The following is a 26637-nucleotide window of genomic DNA, read 5'->3' on the forward strand; positions in this document are numbered from 1 at the left end:
CAGAGGTCTGAGTTGGAAATACAGGTCAGAAGCCATCCCCTTACCTATGCATAGGAGGCCTGTGAGAGTCAGAACTCGGGGGTGCTTCATTTTTCTGGGTCTCTCAACTCTTCTGTATTTGAGAGGATCCAGTCATCACGTTCCTATCACTGTTATTGGTCAATGCTTGTGGTCCTTTTCTGAGGGTTTCATCCTGTACGGGTTCCTTATAAGATATTATAGTTTTCATCTTGGGATTGGATGGAATTATCTACAGAGTGAAAGGATAAAGTGAAAAGAGCCAGCAAACACTGCAAGGAACAGACTGAACAAAGGAACCAGTTATGGGGACGGAGAGAGAATGATTCAAGGAAGTAGGTGGAGCAGCATGTCCAGTCCAAAGGAGAGGGAAAACTGGTAGGAGGGCTGCTGGTCAGCAATACCAAGTGGAGTAAAGATATTCCAAGTACACACAAGGAATTGAAAAGGCCCGTGGAATTCAGGAGTATGTGGATTTTCTTGGAGCCCTGAAAGCATAATAGGTTTCGTGTTGGGCTGCTTACCACAAGGTCAGCAGTTCAAAACCACTGGCCACTATGCTGGGGAAAGAAGATGCTGTTTGCTCCTATTAAAATTTGCTGCCTCAGAAACCCACAAGGACAAATCTGCTTTGTCCTGTAGTACCAATATGAGTCAATTGATGGCAGGGATAATTTTTTAGTGGATTGCCTGTTGCCTTTGACATTTTGTTTTGGATGATATAGTGGAGACAGATCCACATAATAATACTGTGAGGACAAAGTTGGGTTTTTTTTAATGAAGATGTTGGCATATAGATGACCCTTTGAGGTAGTGTTTATTAGGGGAAATTGATGTTTCAAGGGAAGGTCTTAAAAGAATGGCAGAAAACTAGATGTGTCTAGAATTCACAGATAGAATCTTTGTAGAAGAGGTTAAAGAGAAACGAGATCTGGTGAGATCCCTAGATCTGCTGCTATTTTAAGTTTTTCACCTTTATCACAACTCCTGTTCTCAATTTTACCTTGAAGAATGGAGAAAGCAGTGATACATATAGTAAATAAGTTTTCGTTCTGAATGTATCTCTCAATACTTGCTTTACATCCCATTTAGGATACTGCAGTATTAAGCTTATTTAAAATTGTATGGGAAAACATTGAGGATCCTTCTCTGTTAATGATAGACAACTTGAAGTAGTAATTGGATACACATACTGATATCTCTCATGCATTTTGTTTGGTTTGAATAATGCATTTTAATTCTCAGTTTTGATTTTTTTATATCTCCAATAGCTATGGCTATTGTATTATAAAGGAAGAATCTGTGGGTACATGTTTGCCTTGCCTATATAGGATGGGGGTATCCCCAAAAAAGAATTTTGCCGGGCAGAGAGGAGCCTTTCCAGTTACACATTTTTCTTGTTAGGCGAGCACCGAGCAACTCTCTGAGTTAGTGCCTACTCTCTGAGTAGGCGACCCAGTGGTGTCGCCTCGGAAGGTTCTCTCTGGTCACAGTGAATTTTTTTGCAAAAGTAGTTTAACTTTTTGTATTGGCCGATTTCAGAGAACAGCATTAAGCTGTGATATTTTTTTTCCTGCTCAGGAAAAATGCCACAATAACAGTTGTAATGTTGAACACAGCTTACAAGGACAGTGCTATGGGAAAAACTCAAGTGTATGGGTGGTTTTCTCATTTCAAAAGAGATGAAATGTCAATTGATGACAAACCTCCTGGAAGTCCATCAACTTACCAAACAGACAAAAATGTCAACTCGAGTGCATTTGGAGTGTGTTCCACCAGGTCAGGCTGTTAATCAAGCTTTCTATCTAGAATTGTTGAAAAGAGTACACAACAGTGTGAGACAAAAAAGGCCTGGTTTGTGGCAGACGTGAGATTGGTTTTGCCACCATGACGGTGTACCTACGCATGCAGCCATTGCAGTGTGCCAATTTTTGGCAAGAAACATCATGCCTCTCTTTCTCTGTACACCTGACTCACCTGATCTTGCTCCATGTGACTATTTTCTGTTTCCACGAATGACGAGGGACATGCAAGGACAGCAATTTGATGATGTGGAAGAGTTGAAGACAAAAATGAGGGAGGTGCTAACAGTCAGCCATCCAAACGAGTTTGAAAGATGTTTTCAAGAATGGAAATATCAAATACAGATTTGACAAATATATTTAATGTAAGGGAGAATACTTTGAAGGTGATAAGCTTTTTTTGTAAAAAAATTTTAAATAGCTTTTGGGTGGAAATTGTGGGGGTTTTTTAGGGTACCCCTCATATATTATTGAAATGTAGCAGATTTCCTCTGAAAGAAATTACGGACAACAGTTTCCCCTTTATATTAAGTAACAATAAGCAACAACTAAATAGAAATCTGTTATTGAAAGGTAATATTTTAGTGGATGTAAGAATACAATGCTACCTAGTTTTAAATACATGCAAAGACCTTGGCAGCCTTCCTGGTTCCAACAAATGTCCATGATTTAAAGTTCTGTATCCTGCATGCACACACCCCACCCCCGCCCCATACACCGCCATTTGATGAAGATTCCCCTTTAGAATCCTTGATCAAAATGTTCAGTAATTTTTATATGTTAATTTACTTAAATTTTGCTATAACTTTATCAAGTAGGTGCTATTATTATCCCTATATTCTAAATGAAGAAACTGAGTCAAAGAAATTAAGAAGCTGACCTCAGCTCACACATTGCTAGTAAGTTTTAGAACTGCAGTCAGTTCAAACCCAGGAAGTCTACCTGCAGGGTCTATGGTCAAAACCACTATGCTTTGCGTTATCTACAATAAAGACATGATGGTAAAATAAACATAAATGTGACAAGTATTATGAAAGGCAAACTAAATGACAAAGTGCAGTGGAGAACTTAGTAAAGTGAGTTTCCCTTTAAACTAGAGCCAAAGAGATCTGAAAGATGAGTGTGGATAAGTTAGATGAAAAAGAACAAACGAATAAAGGGAAACATGAATAATTGCGGAGGCCCTGAGATGTCATAGTAGACCGGGGAGAAGAACCCTGCGTGGCTGGCGAATACTCTGGCTACAAGAAGGTGGGCAGTCGGCACTGAGGAAGAACTCTCAGCCCTTTAAGGACCATGAGTGGCGAATGAGTATAGAAAATTGTTTAGAGACTGGCACTTGGCGATTCTCCTAGTCACAGCTTTTGACCTGATGATGGAAATGAAGTAGGCGAAATGTGAAGAAATCACGAAGTAATTAAAACCGGACTTGATGGCCAATTGACCAGCGTAGAAAGTTTTATAACAAGCTTAGATTTTCTGTCTGGAGATGGTTTGATGGTGACTTTACCAGTTGGAGGGAGCAAAGCCCCTCCAACTTTACTCTGTTTTCATGCCGTAAATATACATTTTTAACTATATGATAGGCTTCTTGTGGTGATACCGAGAGAGGGACTGATAGGAGCAGTGACATTTCAGGCTACTGAAAAGTTAACCACGGGTTTATCCCCAAGGTTTAGTAGGAGTACAACTGAGTGAGCACTTCCTGAAATAGATAGATAACACTGGGGAAAGGAAGGAAGTTCTGGGAGGAGGTGTGTACTTGTGTTGCCTATTTGAGCACTCCTGAGAAGTAAGATGAGTGAAAAAAATCTTCACTAAATTAATCAGTGTGGAGATGATTCACTGGTTGGTGTGGAACATGGAGAAACAGGTGGGGAGGAAGGAAAACATTTTCCAAACAACAAAGAGCACGGTCGTTTTCTAAACTGTCTACCTCATTTGTGTTTTCATTTTGAAGTCACGTTTTAACACATTTATCTACTAATATTTGTGACAGCTTTTGAGTAGAGGGAACAGAGTGTCTCTGAGCAAGCCATGGTGGAAAGTGAAGTAGGGGAGGATCTGGGCAGGCTTTAAATGCCACATGGGCATTGGCTGTCTTTTACTGTGCTGCCTTTCTCAAGCCTGAAAGTGGACGCAGAATAATTAATGGACAGAGGGCTATGACACTAAGTTCTGAAGGATTCAGGGAAAGGAGGGGCTAGGTTGCAAAGGTCAAATCACTACATTTCAACCTCTGGAGTCTGTAAGTATCAGTGGGAATGGGGAACCAGAAGTAGTCTCAGTTCAAAGGCTTCTGAACCCCATGTTCCAATTCTGTTCACATTTCTTTTTTTTATTATTAATTGAGAGTTAATACATATATCATCCCATTGTTCAAGCATGTCAATTGCTATCACAATCCATTTCCAACCATTCTGTTTCTTCCTGGACTCCTCGACATTGTCTCCCTTTTACACCCCCCCCACCACAGTGCATACACCCCCAAAGCATTCTTACTCTCCTTGCTGTCCCTGTAGGTCCATAGTCCTGGGTTTCATATACCAAAGCACGGAAAAGCACACATACTTTTCCATGTTATGCCATGAGGAAATTCTTGGATTAAAATAATTTTTTATTGTCATGAGGAAAATTTAAGAAACTAGATTATTTCATTTCTGAAAGATTATCTAGGAGAGATTTTCTAATACCATCAGCACAAAATTTATATTTTGTTTGCTTTTGGTTTTCATAAGACAGCTAATTACCATCCTTCTGAAGCCACATCTGTACTGAGAACCCTAGTTTTAGAATGAAATCATTTACCTCACCATCATCTATGCGGTGATAGGTGTTTTCTGTTCAGTTTGTGCCTCAAAACAGTGTATCCACTTTGAATCAGAAGAGGACTCCATATGCAAAGGAGAAGTAGGGCTCTTACAGTTAGGGATCTGCGGAAATGTTCAGACCTATAAGAATGAAAAACAATGAACTAGAGAAATTGGTCTTTTCGTCTCTGCATGCCAAGTAAGTTGGGACCCATCATTTGGGGAGAAAATTGGTCTTTATAATTGATATGTTTACATTTTTAGAGCATATTTTCTTTTAGGTTAGATTTTTTTTTTTTTTAAGTTTTTGGCAAAGTGTAATGCAAAAATCCCATGTGAAAGAATCTTTGTTCCTCACATGTTCCCTAGGTGATCTAAGCTACTATAAGTAATGACTGTCTAATTGCACAGTTGTAACAGTGAGCCGGCAGTCCATGCTGGATATGGTGGTTATGAACAGGCAAATTACTGCTGCTGTCTTCTACTTGTCTAGCTTCACTTCAAGTGCTCATCAGTATTGTTCTGCTCTACAAAACTAGTTACCAGGGTAACACATTTGTACTACTGATACTCACTTAATTTTTCTGGCTTGGCCTTGAGCATGTTTTTGTTGGTGGTGGGTGGTAGTGGTGTTTTTTGTTTTGTTTTACACAAAGGTTTATAATTTCATAATGAACGCATACAGATTAAGTTGTTTGAAAATATCCCCATTACAAAAAAGTTTGTGGTTTTTATGTGAAAGGCTTAGAGATTATTTAAGTCGATTAACAGTTCAGAGAAGTTGCATTCAAATTTATATTTCAGTGCATTCTCAACTTATTTTCTGAGCCAATCCAATATCCGAATAGGGTTCTACAGCCATTTCTGAAAAGGATCTTTGAAACTTGATTTCAGAGTCTCATGTTGACGATTTGCTTGTAATCCAGGAAAATCAAGTCTCTAGCATGTGCCAGTGTTTTGATGTCTGTGGTTCTTGCTGTGCTTCCAATGTGTTTGTATTGCTAGCCGTGGTCTGAGTAGTCGTTTTCCTTGGTAGTTCTAGGCACTGAGCTGCTCCCATCATCAGTGTTTTGTTTTGCTTTTTAGTGCAACTATACGCTACAAAGCATACAGCAATTCACCAACTGGACTTTTTGTCTTTGAAGTCTTGTTAATTGTCCTCTTACAGGACAAAAGCTAAAGTGAAATTTCTACAGGATCTGTTAATCAGAGTCCTAATGGCTTTCAGATGAAAAGACATTAAGTCCTTCGTTGCAATCTAAGGGGAACAACCATAAAACCCAAGTAATATGTTCTTTTCTCCCCCATTGTTAGTTATCAGGGGAGAAGGTATGCTTATATCAATTCTTGAATAGAATCCAGGAAGTGATTATATCAAAGAAGAATTTTCATTCTGCAAGCAACCTCACAGAAATGTTTCTTACTTGATTACATAGTCACTTGTATTCTTTATGTGTTTTCATGTTTCAAGCTATTATGTGTGATAATGTTTTAAAATTTTATGTTGTCTTGAACATCCACTTACTCTGTTTTGTGGAAGTGAGGGTAATGGATGTCCAAGTGGTCCATATCAATTTTTATAGAATTTTCTTTACCATCTTAACAAAGATTTATTTATTGTAACATAAATATCGTGTGGACATCCACTATAAAAATTGCCCTTCTGATAATTATGAAAACAAATTATCATCCAGATTATTTAGGAAGAAAAGCTGAACTATACTCACAGATTATCTTATACTAGTTTTTTTTAAACCGAGGCACAGTAAGCCCCCCACGCTGTAGAATGTAGTTTACAATCCCTCCCTGCTTAAAATAAAAGTCTAGGGATTTAGATGAACACAAGTTAGCACTTGATTACAGGAAAGGTTTTGCTGAGCAACTTTTTAAAACCTGTGTTTCTTGAAGAAGTGAGTGTCAGTTATTCTTGATGCTATAGCAACTGAAGATTATAAGCATTGAATGTAAGGTACCAGTTTATAACAGATGTCATTGTATTTTAATACCCTTTGATTCTCAAATGGGAGTGATTCTCATTGAATCACAGGGAGCCATGTACACAGAGACAGATTTGATGCAAAGGCACATTGAAATAGAGTGTCTCTCTAACCCTTGTCTTCATGCTTTACGTAAGAACCACAGCAGATGTGAAAAAGAATAATGACAAGAACAAACTTAATTTACATTTCATAAATGTTAGGAAATGTTATTTTTCTTTTTACTGGTTTCAGAGACTTTTTCAAATGTTTTAAACACAATTTTCAGATAACAGTAATGAAAAGCAGAGCCCCAAACCAGGCACAGGTGAACCAGTTTTAAGTTTGCACTACAGCACAGAAGGAACAACTACAAGCACAATAAAACTGAACTTTACAGATGAATGGTAAGTTAATATTTTTATAAAGATGTTCTCTAGCCATTCTGTAGGATTGTAGTGGATGCTCATATTTAGCCCTTTATCGTCTTTATGTTTCGCTTTTCACTGGAGTGCATCGGGCAGCAAACTTGAGTGTGCTTCACAATCACTTGGCGAGTTCGGTAAACTACAACTGAGCTCTACTCTGAACTTTTCATTCAGTGGTTTGGGGTGGGGTCTGATCGTTTGCATTTATAACAAGCCCACAGGCGATGCACATGTTGCTGGTCCTGATATATTCCTCTTAATGGAAATGTGAACAGTCAAGGTAATTAACCACATGTAATGCACTGGGTTAACACAGAAACATCCAGCCTCGCGCTTTGGAGCTTTCCCAGTGTTGTTCCTGTATATAGGTATATATACTATTTTTGTTTTCTCTTTTAAAGTATAACGTTAATCATATCAATTTACTTTATTTTCCTATACATTTATTTGACTGGATTTTCTAATAACATATCCCCATTATTATTTTTAATCAATGTGACTTCAGTTGTTATGTAACTATAACCTTCCACGAGGTAGATGTGTCATAGTTTCTGATTTCTTATCACTAAAATTATACTGCTTATAAATGAAGTTGTTATTTCTTATCTGTTAAGATGATAATATGTATCTTTGTTTATAAACCTTTTTCAAAAGCTATAATTCTTTGAGCAATATTTCCAGAGATGAGCAGTGTCAAAAGACACTGCCAGATTGTTTTCAGATGAGTGTTCTCTCAGCTCATCCCACTAGCGCTTTGTGGATAAGGGTCATAAAGAGACCTCATTGACGACACACTTACTCTTTTGTGACTATTCTGTTTCCATGTGGCTGTACACAAGGGATGAATTTCTTCTAAAGAATCATGTCAATATTTTTTTTTAATGTTAGTTTCACTCTTTGGTTGAATGTTTCTTCCTTCTCTGAAATTGACCTTGCGTCCTCTCCTTTATCAGTTTATCATTTTGCTGTCAAAAAAGGAATTAACATCATGTTCTGGTTATGAAAGTATTCAATATTCATTATTTAAAATAATCCGAAAATTCAAAAGAGAATGCAGTCCTCTTATCTCTGCCAGTATGTCACCTTCCTTTCTTATTTTACTTTCTTTATTCATGAATGAGACAATAGAGCGTACTTACCAAAAGCGTAAATCAGACAAGCCAAGATTCAAATCACAGCTCTCGTTTTCACTAACATGACAAGCTGTGGGACTGCTCTGAGTCTGTCCTCTCCCCTGTAAAACGGACATGTTTAGAACCTGCTTCAAAGTTGGGTTGTAAGGATTTCATGAGATCATGCTGAGAAAGTGCATAGCCCCTGGCACATTTACTGGCACATCAGGGGCCCTAAGTGCTTGTTCTCTACAGTGATCATCCTTTATCAACTGACTCCTCAGGCCTTTGCCCAATTTTTTACCCTGGTGTTTATTTTATTTTTATCATTCTGATTTTAAGAGCTATTAATGTATCATGGAATTGAGAACAATACTGTTCATCTCAAATGTTTTCCCACTTTGTTTTTTGTCTTATAGTCTACTTAGGGCAATTTCACATTATGTTTCCTGCTGTGGTCTCATACAGAAAAGCTTTACCTTTCCCAAGGTTAGGAAGAGGGAGTGTTATTTTCCTCATATTTCTATAAAAAATGATACACAGAGAGCCATCAAAAAGTTTGTGGGAAATGGAATTAAAAGATAAAAGTGAAAAAAATACAGTCATTTGTCAATACAAGCTCCATCAAAGAAAAGACACTCTTTTATTCAAAATATCAGCCATGTAGCTTATCCCTAAAGAACTGAGGGGTTGTAACCATGCCAAGGCAGTACTTTTGCATTACTAACAGTAGAAAAATGTGTGCCCTTTAAAGAATTTTTAAGATTGAAAACAAAAGAAGGTAGAAGGAGCCACATCAGAACTATAAGGTAGATGGATGCCTAATGATTTCCTATCAAAACTCTCAGGGAAAAAAAAAAACTGCTCTTACTTTTTAAGAGGAATTAGCAGGTGAAGCATTTCAAAGACGGTTTTGGGTTTTGTTGGCTAAAATTTTGGCTACCTTTCTCAAAACAGTCTCATAAAAAGCAGATGTTCTTTGGCTCCTCGGAAAGCAAGCACAATGTGTTGAGCATCCCCCAAAACGGATGCCATGACTTTTGTTCTTGAGCAGACTGCTCTTAGTTTGACAGGGCCACTTCCACCCACCTCTTGGCAGCCATTGCTTTGATTGTGCTTTGTCTTTAGTAGCACACTGGAAAAGCCTGAGTTCATCCGGCACAGTTCTTCAAACAGATGCTCTAAGATGTTGACCCACTTGTTTAAAATTTCCATTGAAAACACTGCTCTTACTTGACAGCTGATCCAGGTCCAGAAAGTTTTGCACCTATCAAGCAGAAATATTTGCTTAACTTTAATCTTTCAGTCAGAAATTTGTAAGCTGAACCAATTAAAATGTGAATGGTGTTGCCTACTGTTGCTTGTTAATTATGGGTCCTCTTCTGTTAAGGCACAAACAAGAGTAATTGTTTCCTCTCAAATTGAAATGATGATCTGTTGCCGTTTGCATCACCTTCCACATTGCCTGGTCCTTTCGTAAATGGAGTTCCCCAATAGTAAACTACTGGTTTCTTTGGAGCATTGTCCCCACAAACTTTCATATACTCAGCAATGACTTCACCATTCTCCCACTCAAACTTTCCAATAAATTTGATGTTTGTTCTTGCTGCAATGTTAGCAGAATTCATATCACTCTGAAATAGGCTTTTTTCCTTAGTGTCTCGAGCCGGATCCTGTTTAAATGTGTTTTAACAAGTTAGTATGAGTTTGTATTGGCACAAAACAAAAATTTTAAATCCAGGCATAGTTTTTTTTTCATAACTGACATTTTCCATAAACTTTCTGAGCGTCCCTCATATTTACTTATCAAGGAATTATTTTGTATGGACTATGGTGGAGAGCTATCGCTTTCCTTTTCCACAGGGTTCTTCCTCTGTTTCATTTTCCATTTGTTGAATAATCTGCTTATCGGTTTCTCTGTGATTTAAAAGCCATGTTAACATATGCCATGCTAAGCTCTTAAATTTATATGGCTACTGTGCTTTCCAGGAGGGACTATCTTACATCATAATTATCAGAACCGTTGCATATTGAGCACTTAAAACATTTGACTTCTTTATGTAGAAAACAGCTACATATTTCTTGCTAGCTCAAAAGAATTAAGTTTTCATATTAAGCAAAAAAAAGAATCCAGATTACAGAGAAAAGAAAAAATGAACTGCAATAATCTAACTCAGATGATACTTAACACTGATGTATCCTTTTGGACATTTTTCTGCATATATGCCCATATACATTGTTATTAAAATTGATCTCAATATGTATTTAAGAAAAACATCATTTTCTGTAAGTAATCTAAAAATGCTTTTATAAATTATTGGCTAGACAAAAACCTGTGTAAATTTGCATTTTTCATCAAGTCGGTGTTACTTGTTTTTAATGAAAGTGTTTTAAGTTTCTGTAACTCTTGTAGACTTTTTTTTCTTACATTTATTCTATATTTAAGAAAATACTGTTTCTATGCATCTTATTTCATTCTCAGTCAGGTTTTTAATATTTTCTTCCATTTTCTGTACCACTCAAGTACCTTCTTAAACACATGCTATGATTTTTCAGAGAATGCTCAGGGAAAATTATTTAAATTGGCTTAGTCTCTTTCCTGCCGGAAACACTAACAGAATTATGATCGTCGTCAATATGTATGATTAAAACTGAAGCAGAAAGTATATCCGTGTCCTCTATACAAATGAATGGCATCAAATCACTTGCCATAGTTGAACAACAAGCAAAGCCAGACTGGACTCACGGAAGACAGAAACAGTGTTCCTGTGGTCATCTAAATGTAGCCTGTACCAACAAAGTCTTAGGGCAAACAATCAAGGTCTATAAGGTATTAAAGATGTGGATTTAGTGAACCATCTGTAGTAAAGACCGGAAAGGAGAACATCGTGTAAGGGAGTTAAAATTCAGTGGCAAGACATGGAGAGATACAGATATCAGAAGCATCCACACAGTAAGGAGGCAGTCTTCCTTTTTCCTTCTTTGTTTTTTGAATGTGTTAAGATAAATGTGTGTTAGGGGCAGTCATCTTGGTTCTTTTAAGTGATTATTATGCAAGTACTTGATAAGCCATAGGTTTTCTGATCGTCTGGGTGCTGCGTGTTAACCAAGTGTGTGTCGGGAACACTCGCTTTGCTGCAGGAGTAGCACAGCCTCGAGTTCCAGAGGAAGTGGGAGCCATCGTGAATCGGAGGGGCAGGAGGAAGCCTTGCTCTCTCAAAGCACAGTGCAGCCACCAAAAGGACACACTGAACCAAGTAAGCTGCTGCTTGGCTTTTATCATCACAAAACCCTAATCTCCTTTTCTGTTCTCACGCTGCAATTTTTGCGTCTTGTTTCTAATAAACTACTTTTGCGTCTGTCGTCCAGCTGTCATTGTTGATTGGAAGGTAAGTAGTTGCAGAAAGCAAGGACTGGGAGCAGTTAAGAAAGGGACTTACGGGGCAGCACCAGTATTCCTCCAGGCATACAGTGACCAAGCCCGGTCGTACTCAGACCATGAATGTATGACACAGAAATGCTTATTTGACTTACAACCTTCCTTTAGTTCTTAAACGCTTCCTCCCCCCAACTATCATGATCCCAATTCTACCTTGCAAACCTGGTTAGACCAGAGGATGCACATCGGTACAGATGGGAACTGGAAACACAGAGAATCCAGGCCAGATGAACCTCTCAGGACCAGCAGTGAGAGTGGCGATACCAGGAGGGAAGGGGGGCTAGAAAGGGGGAACTGATCACAAGGATCTGCATATAACCTCCCCTCTGGGGGATGGGCAACAGGAAGGTGGGTGAAGGGGGACACCAGGCAGTCAGTGTAAGATAAGATAAAATAATAATTTATAAATTTTTAAGGGTTCATGAGGGAGGGGGAGAGAAAAAAGGAAAAGGAGCTGATTCCAGGAACCCAAGCAGAAAGCGAACTTTGAGAATGATGAGGGCAACGAATGTATAAGTGTGCTTTACACAATGGATGGATGTATGGATTGTGATAAGAGTTGTATGAGCCCCAATAATTTTTTTAAAGAGCTCAATAAGCTCTCAAAATGTTCTACATGTTAAAAAAAAAAAAGAAGAAGAAGAAAATGCTTGTTTGAATTCTTGGCCTTTTTATACTTAGCAGTGTGATCCAAAGTTTTAGTCTAGATTCTTTCAAAGGGTACACGTGGTTTATTAGGGGCAGGTCAGAAAATAAAATCTAAACAGATTTATGTGGGAATCTTAGTTCACACATGAAATGCCATTTGGGGAATGTTTTAGAACTCCTTGCTACAATATTTTCAAGTAACCATTAGTACATTCAGTGCAGGACCTACCACGGAACTTGGGACGCAGTAGATGTTCAGTAAATGCTGAATAAATGAAGGAACAGATTACGCATTTCGTGCCTCATTGAACTCTTGCTTATCTAACCTCAGCAGCTGTCATGCCAGTCCTACTGTAGCAACCCCACAGGACAGGGCAGACATGCCCGTGCAGGTTTAAAGGACTGTAACTCTGTACCTCTTCTTTCTCCCAAGAGTTTTACACACACGCAATTCCTATCAATCTCGTTATACTTCGTTATACTGAGCTACTTACTCATTCAATAAGAAGAATTCTGTTTCTTATCAAATAGCTCAGGAAACAAGAGATTGATAAGATTTAAGTATGTGTAAAACAGCTCTCTGGGAAGCAGGTAACCAATTCAGAACAAAGACTACTGCCTCCTGGCTTGTGCACTTACTTGACTCCAGTCAGCACCTTCAGAGACCAAGGCAAACTGTCTATGAGAGTTTAAATCAGAAGAAGGTCTTCCATATCAGCTTAGATTTTGAGCATGTTTGAAGACAAAACAAGATCAATAATGTCAACTAAGGAATAATCTATGTAGACATTCTTCACAGCAATCTCAGGAAGGTCCAAGCATAGGCTTTGAGAGGGAAGGTGGGCAGAATTGTCTATTCATTCCCTGCTAGTGTTTTTATAATTATGTATGCTCATACAGGTTTAAATTATATCGAGAGTAAGGGTCTTATCTGTCTATCATCGTTAGTGACCCGGAAAGGGCGCTATAAATGTCAGAGGCAACCAGCCTCTTAACATCCGACGCATCAGACATGCATATTCAGTAGTTCAATATGTCATAAGGTGGGTGGGATCTACAGTAAAGTCCCTGAGCTCACAAGGGAGGAAACCTAATACTACCTGCATTGAGGGAAGGTCTTGGGAGGGCTGGGTGACCTGGCGGGAGGAGATAGCAACAGGATGTCTATTTCTGGAGGGAGATAAAATCAGCCATGTGCTCACTTTTAGGTGACATATCTGTTAGAGAAGAATCTGTGGGAATGATAGGGAAAGCAGGATCATGTATTTGGACTTTATCTCTAAATAGTGGTGGCTTTCCAACCGTGAAATACTAGCTTTCATGATTCCCTCTGTTTGTTATAAGTTAGGGAATGTAGTCCTGGTCATATTGCCCTCGATGTTAGTTTCCCACAATAAGCCGTTTATCACTAGGAAAGCTGGCATAGAAAGTTGGTGCTTGTTTTTCTTTTTTTTTTAAAAAAATGATAATCTGCTTCCAGAAACTCCTGAAGCATCATCTGAAGATGTGACGCCATATCAGGAAGGCACAACTGCTGAAGACAGTGTTGAAAACCCAGTAGATATAGGTGAGTTGTCTTATCTCTTGATGTAATTGCTTCATATGGGAAGATAAGCTTTGGTCTAATTTAGTTGGTGCAGGCTTCGAGGTCATTTCCAACTAGATGTGTTATATAATTTCTTTCTCTCTGTTGTAAGGGAATTAGACTTCATATTAGAAAATGTACCAATTTTCAAAGTCTGCATTAGGTAAAATCATTAATGTTCCCCACATGACCACTCACATCCACTTTATTTTCTGACAGCACAATCTGACAAGTTTACATCTGCGCCGTTAGATTCCAGCTCAGGAGAAAGGAATGACCCCAATCTTGATCGCCTTTGTGGGGTTCCAGAAGAATCCGCGCTATCTGAAAAAGACAAGGAGCCAGAAACCTCAGATCCCGGCGGCACTGAGCGTGCTGCCCCTCAGCTGACCACCAGCCCTGAGCCCCGGCCCCAGACACAAGCCATGGGACCTTTGGTCCTCGAGGAAACGTCAGCCAGAGACTCTGCTCTTCAGGACACAGACGACAGCGATGACGACCCGGTCCTGATCCCAGGGGCAAGGTACCGAGCAGGACCTGGTGATAGGTGGGTAAAATTTTAATTCGCATGAATGATTAAAAAAAATGGTACGGAGTCACGTAAGGGATTCTCTTCATGTTTGACATTTGACTGCTTCCTCTAAGAGCCTCTCACTCCTAGAAACGTACAGAATTCCGAAAGTTGTCATTGACTGCACGTACTGTTTTTTGAGCAAACTGTGTAAGAGGGAAATGAGAAACCCTCATTGCTCATTTACCTCTAGCACTGAGGTTTGTGCCTCCGGTTACAGATCAAGAGTAAGGAATTTAGCAAACGAACCACAGGTTATTTGTAAACTCTGGGTTATAACTAGATGTCAGAGTGCCAACAGACAACTTGACCTTTATCCATGGTTTTTTTGATGGTCTAGTTTTTGTAGTTTTCTACCATCCGTGGATTCAAGTTATGTGAACTTTTTTCTCCTTTTGGAAACATATTTGTCTCTGATTCCTACTAAACTCAAATGACTCAATTTAGGAAGTGACAAATTAGGTCATTTAACATATTTGATCTACAACGAACTATGTTCAAGCAACTTTTTCATCTTTCATTTGCTGTGATCATGAGAATATATTTAAAATACATCACATGGCCATATTTCTAGAAACCCATTTCTTTATTAAAGACAACATATTTCATTATAAATGTCTCCCTTTTCCAGTTTTGTCTTAAAATCTTAGTTCAAACGAGAGAAATTCTCTTTGAACCATGCCATATATTTATTTCTATATTTGATAGATTGCTATTTAGAAAATATTCCGACATACCTATCATCTGAAAAATACAATGAAAAGATGAATTTACCAAAGAGTAGCAATGTTGTATAGTGGTCACAAGCATCATGACCTGACTTTCACCATTTCCTGCCTTTGCTGTCTCTCCTGACATTGCTTCACACAATTTGAAAACCAAACTTATGGTTTCCACAGCCCAGGGTGAGAAGCTAGTTTCTATAATTAATTTCCGGTCTTCTATTTATATAAATGAACATATGTCCCTTTTTTTCCCTTCCCTGTATTTAAGTAGCTAAGCAAGCTATCAAGGCCATACTTGAAAACATAATTTACATACCCAGTTTCTAATAGAATGCAGCATATTGCTGTCCTGGTTTGTTTATTTAAGTAAGAAGGTTTGTTTTCTTGTAGTATAACATCAACAAAAGAAGAGAGCTTGGGAGGAGAGAAGCACTAGGGAATCCCAAACTTCTTGCAGTATATTATCCTTAGGAGAACTCCAAAATGACCACCTTGTCCTTATTTACTGAGATCCTGATGACTGATTTTTCATTTTCGCAATACTTAACACACTTTAGAGATACTCCTAGAGCAGTAGTTCTCAACCTGGGGTCGCGACCCCGTTGGGGGTCAAACAACCCTTTCACAGGGGTCACTCAATTTATAACAGTAACAAAACTACCATTATGAAAGGCAACAAAAATAATTTTATGGTTTGAAAAGCAACAAAAATAATTTTATGGTTGGGGGGTCACCACAACATGAGGAACTGTATGAAAGGGTCGCAGCATTTGGAAGGTTGAGAACCAGTGTCCTAGAATTACTCGCAGAGAAATGACTCCTAAGACCCTCTTTGATCTAGGAAAGGCAACAGTGCACCAGGCTAGCAGGATCTTTTAGGTGAGAGAGGATTTAAGACAACCCTGTACCAGCTTGTAGTTAAGTATTTGAGTTTCAAGGTTTTTTGCTTTCAAAGGGGCAAAGGCTGCAGAAGCTCTACTGTAAAAATTATGCCTGTCATAAATGCCAGTGGGTCTTAGAGTCCGTGAAAATGTTCCCAACATTGAATGAAATGCCAAAATAAAAGGATGCAAGTCTTAAAGTTCCCTTCTTGCTGTCAAGATTAGTTTGGTTAGTGCAGAAAAATGAACTCAAAATCAAGAATGGCAAAGTAGATACTAAAATATATACGTTACTTAGAGATTGGTACTATAATTAACCTAAGAATCATATAATGGGTCTCATAATTGTTGGCCTCAAATTTAATTCTTAAAACTTAAAAAGAGAATAGCTGTAATTTTTAACATGCATTTAATAAAGATAGCAAAATATCCCTTGCATAAGACATTGTTTTTAAAAGATTTGCATTCTTATAATTTGGTCAAATAATTATGATCGAAGCTTTCACTTTTGTGCAACAAGCAAGCATGAGAAAGAAATGTTTTAGAAAATAAAGGCCTTAACAACTAACATAGACACTTTAAAATGGAATGCTCTTCTCATTAACTACAGTTGTCTCAACATAAATTTACCTAGGACTCTCCACAGCAGAGGTCAAGAGACATTTTTCTTAAAGGATCAGATAGCAAATATTTTAGGCTTTGTCAGCCAGGAAGCAAACTGGAGGGTATTATGTAGGTACTTGCTCAACCATTTTAAAATGTAAGCATTTAAAGTTGAAAGGACTGTTCTTTGATGATAAGCCATTAAAGAAAAGAAAATCTGACAGCTGGCCAGATTATTCCATGAGCTCCAGTTTGTGGATCTCTGTTTTCTGATAAATCCATCTTATCAAGTGTCGTGGTAAAATTCCTCTATTGACAGAAGTACAAAGTTTGAATTAATGACACTGTGAACCACCACACATTTGGGTCCCTTTTGCTTTGTCTTGGGTAAGAGCATTCAATGGGGAAAAAATTTAAAGATATAGTCAAAAATATGCCCTCCAAATTGTGATATTAGCACTTGATCCCTTCGAAGTTTTCAATACTGAATTTTAGAAACATAAAGATGTGCCTTTTGAGTAAAATGTTCCTCCAGCCTTGCCTTTGGACCGTGATCAGGTTTTCCGTGAAGGTGGTGTTTGAGTCAGTTTTTTGCAGAGCCAGATCCATCGTGTAGGGAGTGGTACGGCCGCTGGACTGTGGCCTTAGTGGACTGCCAAACTCAAGAGGAGACCTATGAAACTGCTCTCTGCAAAAAGACCAGCCCATGAGAAAAGCTGCTGAAGCAGTCTTCACATAGGTGTGAATGGTGCTTACAGTTAAAGTGGTCTGAAGGTGTTTGCTTGTTCCATTCTCTCCCCCCCACCCCTGAAGTTTAAGGGCATTGAGCTGATAATGCCTGAATAAATACTTTTAAAAAAGACAAAAACAAGAAGACTTAGTTGCATAGAAATTTTGTCCATCTACCTACCCTGAGCTCTATGGAACATGTCCTGCGCTTTTCAAGAATCTATTCGGTCATCCTGTAAATCCCTCTTTCAACATTTCTAATGATCCCCGCTTAGTCTCTGCAGAGGAAGAAAAAAATGGTAACAAGGAGAAAGAATGGGCTCCCTACGGAGCTAAAAGCACTGCTAGTCCTCTTTTGCTTGTTGTAGTGTCTTATGGGTGAGACAGTGCGTCAGGTCGGGGCTAATTCTTTCTCCAAGAGCTGCTCAGCCCTGAGGAGGGAGCGTCATGTAGGTGTGCAGTGGAGGGTGTTCTGGAATAAGTGAGTCTGTTCAGTTGCCTACACACTAACAGGGCCAACTTCTCATCTGTTTTAAAAGGAAAAGATATTAAGTGCAGCGTCTCCCTTCCATTCTCTCCTGAGTGTAAGTTTCGGTCTATTTGGTTTTACATTTACTTGATTAACGTTTATTTGAATAATGTATTCCTCACTTCATGTCCTAAATCACAAAGGGAAGCAAAAAGTCTTTCTGATAACACGGGATGGATGGCCTTGCTGCTTTAAGTACGGGTCTTTGAAGCCTTGAGTGACTTTAGTTATTGTGTTCCCTTCACTAGATTGCATTTCAGAGGAACAGCAATAGGCGATAGAATAATGAGGTAATCCGTATGTTCCTTCACTATTTTATCTCGTCTTCATGGTGGGTATGCCAGGCCCTTTTCCACAGCTAACCACCTTTCCTATTAACAGTTAATATTTCATTGAACGTACTGAATCATAAGTGCTAAGCACTGTAAAGCAGGTTGCTTTTTGTAAGCGATATTAGCTGCATGCACTGCATGAGGAAAACGTGAAAAGGAATTTACTGTGTGCAAATATAACTGATGTTCACTTCCAAGTGTGTCACACGGCAAAGTAACTATAACCTGAAGTGATGTACTTTCAACATAGGTTACATGCTTTGAAAATGTTGTTAAAGAATGCAGCGTATGATGGTTGTTTTTTGCGGGGGAGGGGTGTAGAGAATAACACTTGCAACTTTTGTTATTCAAATATATTCCTGTTTCTTCAGATGAGTAACTAAAATGGACTTGAGTCTAATCCTGGGCATAAACGGACAATCCTGATTTTCCGAAAGAAAGCCATTTCCTTATGAATACCTTTCAAGACTGTTCTACAACAAGATAAGCCTCAAACTGCTGTGCTTTCAGGCGTGGCATTGGGCCTATTTTAGAGTAGAACTGTAAAGTGAATCTCAGTCCTTCAATCATCACACAAACTTGACTTACTGACAGAAATCTGCTTTTATACTTCACTCTCATTACACATATCGGTTATTGCCATTAGACTCTCAATTTAAGTGTAACATAAAATACTCAGAAATGGGAACTTGATGGGAAATAATGAAATAAACCAAGATATCATTCAGATGGGCAGAACGCCCTAGTTAAGGCCTCGTCTCAAGAATTTTACCCTGTAATAGTCTTAAACTTGTTTGTGTGCTCGTATTTCTAAGGCTGTTTTAACATTAAGGCATATTTGGGAGAACTTTTAACAAATTAGTTCCACTTTTCATTGGATGGCATTAGAATAGGATTTATTTTAAAGCTTTTTATTTTATTTATACTTTTTGTCTCAGGTGCTCAGAGCTGGTTTCTGCTTTTATGTTGAAGATGACGACTGAAAAGCGTTGTGTTAGTTGCTGTCGAGTTGGTTCCAACTCCCAGGGACCTGATGCACAGCAGAGCAAAGCCCTGCCCAGGGCTTCCTTCCTCACAGCTGTCCTAGTGATTGAGCCTGTTGTTGCAGCCACTGTGTCAATCCATCTTGTCCAGGGTTGTCGTTCTTTTTGGCTGCCCCTCTGCCTTCGGAAGCATGGTGTGCTCCTTGAGGGACTGGTCTTTCCTGATAAACGTGTCCAGAGTACAAGAGATGAAGTCTCCCCAACCTCCCCTATAAAGAGCGTGCTGACTACTCGTTCCAAGAAAGACCGGTTGGTTCTTTGGCCAGTCCATGGCACTTGCAATGTTCTTCACCAGCACTGTAGTTTGAAGGCATGGATTTTTCTTCAGTCTTTCTTATTTAATGTCCCATGTTCACATGCATGTAAAGCCATGGAGAATACCATGATTTGGGCCAGGTGCACCGCAGTCCTCAAAGTGCAGTGTCCTTGCTTTTCAACACTTTTATGTTGCATAAAATCAGGTTAAGAAAAGCAAAACCCATGAAAAGGAGATTATTATGATCCAGTAAGCCTCGGTAAAACAGGAACTATAACAGTTGCCTCCCCATGAAATATCGGAGATTAGATCCATTCTTCTCAATCTCATTCATTTTTTCACTTGTTTAGAGATTGTCTGGGAAGTTTTCTAGTTTTAAACATGGTTTGGTTTGGTTTGCATCTAACCCACTCTAGCAATTTAGGCAATTAGAGGTGCTCCAGGAATGTTAAGACCTGTGAATTTAGAAGTAAAATTATAAAAATAACAACACAGTCTATTTTCTCTATTACTCATGTAGTTATTTCTCTAGAGATTGCTTTGTGTGTTTTATAAATGTGTTTGAGTATAATGCACCAAAATTCCATTTTTCCCGCACTAGCAAACAACATGGTGGCCACCCCCTAATCTATTGAAATAATCCTCCAGCTCCATCCACGCTCTCTCCGTCGTGCGTGAGGTCCATTTTCATTGGCTCTCTTTCTGTACTTCCCATGAGGAAGGAAAACCCAAGCTGCCTTGCCTGGTGTATAGGACACACATGGCTTCTGTGTTCTGCAGGAATTGCTCAGATGCTGCATCCGCCATGTGTGACGTGTCTGTTTCTGAACACGTTCAGAGAACTGGATACATGATGCTGCTGTATGCCTTCTCATCTTTACTTCCCCTGTGTTCCCTTTACCTGAATTGGTCTCTCTAGTGTCCTCCCATTGCCGTCACCAACCTTCTGACCACCTCACCCTCCCCGAGTCTTCTGCTTTCTGAACTTCCTGACCCTTGCGTTCCATAATGCCAACTAGAACTGAACATTGTTTCTGTGTACTGTTCTCTATAGTAACTAGTAACACTTCATAGTATGTGTGTGTGTGTGTTTGTGTATGTGGTTTATATCTAAAAATACAAACACCTTTCAAGTTAGCATAATGCAGACATAAGAAAGAAAAGTTGGCAAATAAAAGCACCATTTTAGTCTAACACACGAGTTGACTAATATTTTCATATTCCCCATACTACCTGACTTAGGGTTTTTTTCCCTCTGCTTCTTAAAACTTAGAAGTAAATGAAAGACAGACGAATTCCTCCCTGCAACCTCCTACTCCTGTGATAACTCCTAGGACTTCCAGGACCCAGAGGCACCACACCCACGGCCATGGCTGTGCTTGATTACACAGCAGTGGCAACAGACCCATCAGGTGGGAGTCTGCAAGAGTACAGTTTGCAAAGACTCCAATGTTCTTCCCCCGAGAAAGGCCACATGAAACATGTTCCTTCCCCAAGCGTTTCCTAGCACTCATGCAGTGTGTCTGTCCCGGGAAGCCTGCATAATTCTCAGAGCCCAGGGTTTTGCTTCGGGCCCGATCATCTAAGCACCCTCTGCTTGTGTGCCCACCCACAGCCACCAGAGTCCAGACCCAAAAGGATAGCGGGTGTTGACCCAGAAATCAATCACGGTATTTGTACAATGTAGGCAATCTGGTACAGCCATATTCCTTACATGTCCCAGGCAGTCAAAGCTATGCTATGTAGGAAAAAATGTAAACCAAGTTCCCAGGTTCTAACAAAGGACCAGCCCTGCCAGCAGCACTTTCCAGAGAGAGAGCAGCCTTTGTTAACTAAGACAGTGAGAAAAGAATCCACTGTCTTTGCCTACTTGTCCCCCTCCAGGAGAAAGGAACAAGAACAAGACACTCACTCTCGCAGCCTGTGGCCCTCTGAGTTCTGGTCATTGGAAAGGCATATTGAAATGACAGAAGTTCCCATACAGAGACCTCGCTTACTGGGAGCTAGATGACAAACTTTTACGATAAACAATTGTTTGAAGGCACTTAAAAAAAATGTTAACACATCTTTTCTAAATTCTTATTCATAGATCCACGTGAATAGCAAACACCTTTTGATTTTCTGGTAAATTTTAACTTAATTCTTTTTGAGTAATTACATATTCTAGATTAACCAATACTTGGTGAATGGCATAGAGCCCGTTCCAGTTCCTGGCAGCCCCATGTGTGTCAGAGTAGCCCCGTGTTGTTGAGGTTCTCCTTGGCTGACTTTCAGGTAGCAGAGAGGTAATCTCTTTCTGAGATGCCTCGGGGTGAGCTCAAGAACTTCTAGCCTTCCAGTTAGCAGCATATATATATATATATATATATATATATATATAGAGTGTGTGTGTGTGTGTGTGTGTAAATTATAAATTAGGATATCCAAGTAAAGCATGAGAGGACTTTTAAAAGTCTGTGCGGAAATCCTGTTATATTTCCATTCCAATTTCCCACAGAATCTGGAAACCCTTTCATATGAAAATTTTTAAAATAACATTTACAATTTTAAATTCATATACTGAAGAACTGTGTATTCATAATTAAAATGAGACATTTCCAAAGAGGTGTTAATAAATGGAGCTCATTCTTTGATTTTCATATCTTTCTCTCTTCTTTATTTATGCCTGGAGATGTTTCTTTGACATATACCCATAACAACTTTGAATCTTATACTTATGAAGGTGGAGACAGAAATGTAATAACTTCCGCAAGCATTCTCCTGTTGAAGGGAAGGAGTGGGGGAAACAGCTCTCTGTGTATACAACCCTAATTCTGCAGTCTTTGAGCTGAAAAACCAGCGGTCGATACCCCAACATTAATAGCAAAGTGTAAAAAATGAAAACAGCAGATGCTGGTGAGGGTCTGGGAGACAGAAGCCCTCACACTGCTGGTAGAACTTTAAAATAGTGCAACCACTATTGTATGGGAAATGGTACGGTGTGTCATTAACATTTTGGAAATGGAGATGTATATAATCCAGCAATCTTGGTGTCGATCCTAGAGAAATAAGAACATGGCACAAAGAGATACTGCTGGGATAGTTTCGTGTCAACTTGGCTTAGTCAGGATTCTCAGTGATTTGACAATTTACACCCCCGTGATACTATGTCACAATGTGATCAACTCCATAATGGGATCTGCGAGCAGCCAATCTGGTGTAAGAAGATTAGGGAACACTGTTGCCTCACTCAGGCCACAGCCATGATGCAATTGAGAAGCCGTTTCCTCGGGGCGGTGGCTTTCATCCTACAAAAGTGGAAGACTGTTGAAATTTGTTTTTTGCTGGATCTGAATCCTGCGTCAGACTCATCAATCTGTGATTCTTTGGACTTGCCCTGCAGTTTGCCATATTGCTGTGGATCCTGGGAGCTCTCAGCCGTCTGCCAGTTGGCCCACTGACCTTGTATCTCTCCGGTCGTAAGCCTAACCTGCTGGCCTTGGATTCATTTATCTGACTCTGTAGGCTGCAGTATCTGGATTACCTACCATTCTTGGGTTATTGACCGTCTCCTCCTACCCCTCCCCCAAGCTCATGAATCAGGAATTGCCTCCAGTTTATCATCTGACCCACAGATTTGAAGCCACGGTCTTCAATTGTATGAGCCATTTTCTTGATATAAATTATTCTCTTTACACACACGTGAGTATCACTAGAGAACCCAGCATAACACATGCACACACCTCTGTTCATCGCAGCACATTCAAAAAAGCAAAAAGATGGAAGCAACCTAAATGCCTGTCGATGGAAGAATGGCTAAACAAACTGGTACATGAAAAGAAATACGCACTGTGCAACCCTAAAGACTAGCATTCAGTCTGAAAAATGCACTGTAACGTGGATGAGCTCGGAGGACGTTATGCTGAATGAAATAAGTCAATCTCAAAAAGGACAGATCCTGTGTGAAACCACCATTGTAACAAAGGAAAGGAAAGAATACCACACTAACACAAGCATTCTTTGATAGTTAACAAGTGTGAGATGGGAAAGTAGGGTAAGCTACTGATTAAAGTATAGACACTTAATAACTTAGGTGAAGGAAAGGCAGCATGCAGTAAAGAGGGAGATCAGCAAAAGGTGATAGAGGTGGGGGCAGTTACCGGGAGGAGTGCACGTGTGGAGGGAGACTGGGAGTACATCCATGAATACATATATAGGTTTGATAGGATATTTGTACATGTGTTTCACAAATAACCTGTGCCGCAAATACATTCATGAATGTTGTGTTAGTCTGGGTTGACTAGAGAAACAGATCCAGAGACACTCGCGTAAGAAAAAGCTTTATGTCAAAGAGTTGTATATTGAGAAAACGTCCCAGCCTGTCCAGATCAAATCCTTAATTCCGATATTAGCCCATATGTCCAATTCTAGTTCATAAATTCCTCTTTACACTCACACAGCATGTGCAATGATGCTGAATGCAAGAAGATCACAGGCCAATGGGTAGAAATTCTTAGGATTCAGTGACAATGGAAGCATCTCAATGCTGGCATGCATCTCTGCGTGGCTCCTCCAGTTCTCTTGAGTGTCTGAACAGCAGAAAAGGGAAGGCAGATCAAGAGTGGGTTTGACCTCCAGTGAGTTGTTTATCTCTGTAGTGCCTCCAAATGAGGTCATCAAACTGCGACTTGATTGGCAGGCTAAACTCCACCCCTTCCATCTTAATACCCTCACGTTGACAGGATAGTATATAACTACTATAGACCATCCCTTGCTAACTTGACACCTTTACACAACTCTTCAGCCATATCTAATTTTTAAACAAGACAATAATAAAATATCCGTGCCTAACAACATAGAACTAAAGTACGAACAATTCAAAATGTGCCACCTTTTTAAACATAATATTCTGTAAGTGATCAAAACAAAAATATTGTGCACTTAAGACTTGCGGTTACATAAACTCCTACACCTTAATCCTGTAATTCCCCACCTATGAAAAGTCATAAACAAGCCACTTAATGCCTTTATCCATCCAATTATGGCTATCCAATTTCTGTACTGCTCACTTATATCAACCCAGCTCTCTGAGGACACAAGCATGTTCCTTAATGTGGAGAATCTTCATTCCAGTTGGAACCTGTGAGTCCACATCCATAAGCAGTCTGGGACAGGTCATCCATAAAGCCAGCAGCAATATGCACCAATTCCCAGGCTCAAAAATCTCATCTTCTGGTAGGGTTTTGGTCAGTTCAGTGTGGGCTACCTTACTTAAGCTCACCAGGATGCCCATAAGCCACCTTGCCTTTTGACCATGGGCCCTGTCACAAATTCTCAACAACCCTAGGCTCTTTGAGGTAGCTCATGAACTTCAGACCAGCCAACTCACTCTCATCTTCTCTGTGCAGTTAAGTCCATGAGAGTCAGTGGTAGATTCAACCTATTGCTGCATTTCTTCCACTTCCACTCAACAAGTTGATCCAGGTGGTGGTCAAGCAAGCATTTCAGGCTGCGCACTGGCTCCCTTTAACATTCAGTCCTGGAGAGGAGTTTCTTCTTTGCTCCAGATTTTTCCAGCTTCAGGCACAAACTACAAATTCAAAATTCGATTAACCATAGGGTTCCTTTGGTTTTCTTCAGTGTGTCAACAGCCCCTGAGGCAAATCTCTTCAAATTTGAATGTCCAGAGCACTAACCAAATTTGCAGGCCTGTCTTGCCATCCATTTAAAACCCCAGTTTAATGGCTGAAGGCAAGTAGAATTACAAACTCTGTATTTTTACTTCTCAGCAATCATTTCTATCACATGTTAATAAAAATAGGCAAAAGAAAATAATATAAAACTAGTACAGCCAGATCCTAAGTTCTTAAAACAAGTCCAGTTCTTTCCTTATCAAAACTTATCTTAATCATTATCAAAACTATTCCATTGATATGAAATATGGCCTTAGGCCTCTACATCAAGCCATGGCCTTCCTCAGCCATGACTAAGCAGCATGGTCTCCAAGAAGGAGCTCAAAGGGTGATTTTGCCCCGATCTCAAAATTTACTTTGATCACACTCATTTTGGCCATTTCAAACAGGAATAACCAAAGAAAAGAATCAACACGTTTAACATCCCATGCCCTTTCCATAAAACAGTCGAGTAAACTTTGTGGCCATCCCTAACAACCGGCTAGCCAAAGAAGAACTGCTCTGAGGCAGAGGTTGCAAAAGCTTCCACTCTCCATCTTCAGGATTTGTTTCTCTAGCACCCGACTCCCAAGGCACCATATTGTGTTAGTTCGCGTGGACTGGAGAAACAAATCCAGCGATACGCATATGTATGGGAAAGCTGTATATTAAAGAGCAATGTATATTGTCAAAACATCCTTCGATTGTATATTGATAAAAGTGTCCCTGTATTTGTTTTTCTTTTTTTAAAAAAAAAAATACTTTTACTGGGGGCTCTTACATCTCTTATCACAATCCATACATTGATCCAGTGTATCAAGCACTTTTTCACATATGCCACCATCATCATTTTCAAAGCATTCTCTTCCCACTTGAGCCCCTGATATCAGCTCCCCATTTTGGATTTGTTTTTCTAGTCACTCCGGAACTGACACAGATGTAGTAGATCATTCCGGTAGCAAAATTCTGAGAACTTCTGGGATGTAACCAAACATCTTGAGAGAGTGAGGAAAGGGGGCCAGAGGGCTCAGAACCATGGTCTCCAGGGGACACCAAGGTGAATTGGTGTAACACAGTCCACAAGGACAATGATTTGCAGTCTACTTTAGTGAGTAAATTAGGGTTTCAAAGCTTGTAAAGTGGCCATGTGAGGTGCAACTATCGAAGGCCTTTCCTTTTTAGAAGAAGGATGATGAAAATGGAAGACATGAAAACAAGTAGTTGAGGGGACCAATGAAGCATTCTAACAACAATCTCCACGACCCTGAGACCAGAGAACTAGATGGTGCCTAGTGGATCCCATCACAAGATCCCAGAGAGTGGGGGAAAGGTGTGTAACAAAACTAAAGATCATTAAACGAGCTTCTGGTGGGATAGAGACCAGTGGGATGCCTGATGCTTTGGCCCTTGGCCACCCTGCAGGTCTGGAACTGCACTGACCTTAGTGTTGTTTTCAGCCAAACCATAGACCCATCAATGAAGGGAACAGTCACGCTCCT

The 26637-nt window shown here is 39.6% G+C and overlaps 1 protein-coding gene across 2 annotated transcripts in view; it reads left to right on the top strand.

Annotated features, from left to right (window-relative positions):
• Positions 1-26637, top strand: part of DCAF6 (DDB1 and CUL4 associated factor 6) — a 129861-nt gene that overhangs the window by 88604 nt on the left and 14620 nt on the right. For both annotated transcript variants that reach the window (XM_075564476.1, XM_075564485.1), the window contains 4 exons: positions 6896-7013; positions 11288-11403; positions 13714-13800; positions 14038-14365. In XM_075564476.1, the coding sequence (XP_075420591.1) occupies positions 6896-7013; positions 11288-11403; positions 13714-13800; positions 14038-14365 (649 nt within the window). The remainder of the gene's footprint in view (positions 1-6895; positions 7014-11287; positions 11404-13713; positions 13801-14037; positions 14366-26637) is intronic.

This window comes from Tenrec ecaudatus, chromosome 1 (genome assembly GCF_050624435.1).
Source record: "Tenrec ecaudatus isolate mTenEca1 chromosome 1, mTenEca1.hap1, whole genome shotgun sequence".
Lineage (NCBI taxonomy): Eukaryota > Metazoa > Chordata > Mammalia > Afrosoricida > Tenrecidae > Tenrec > Tenrec ecaudatus.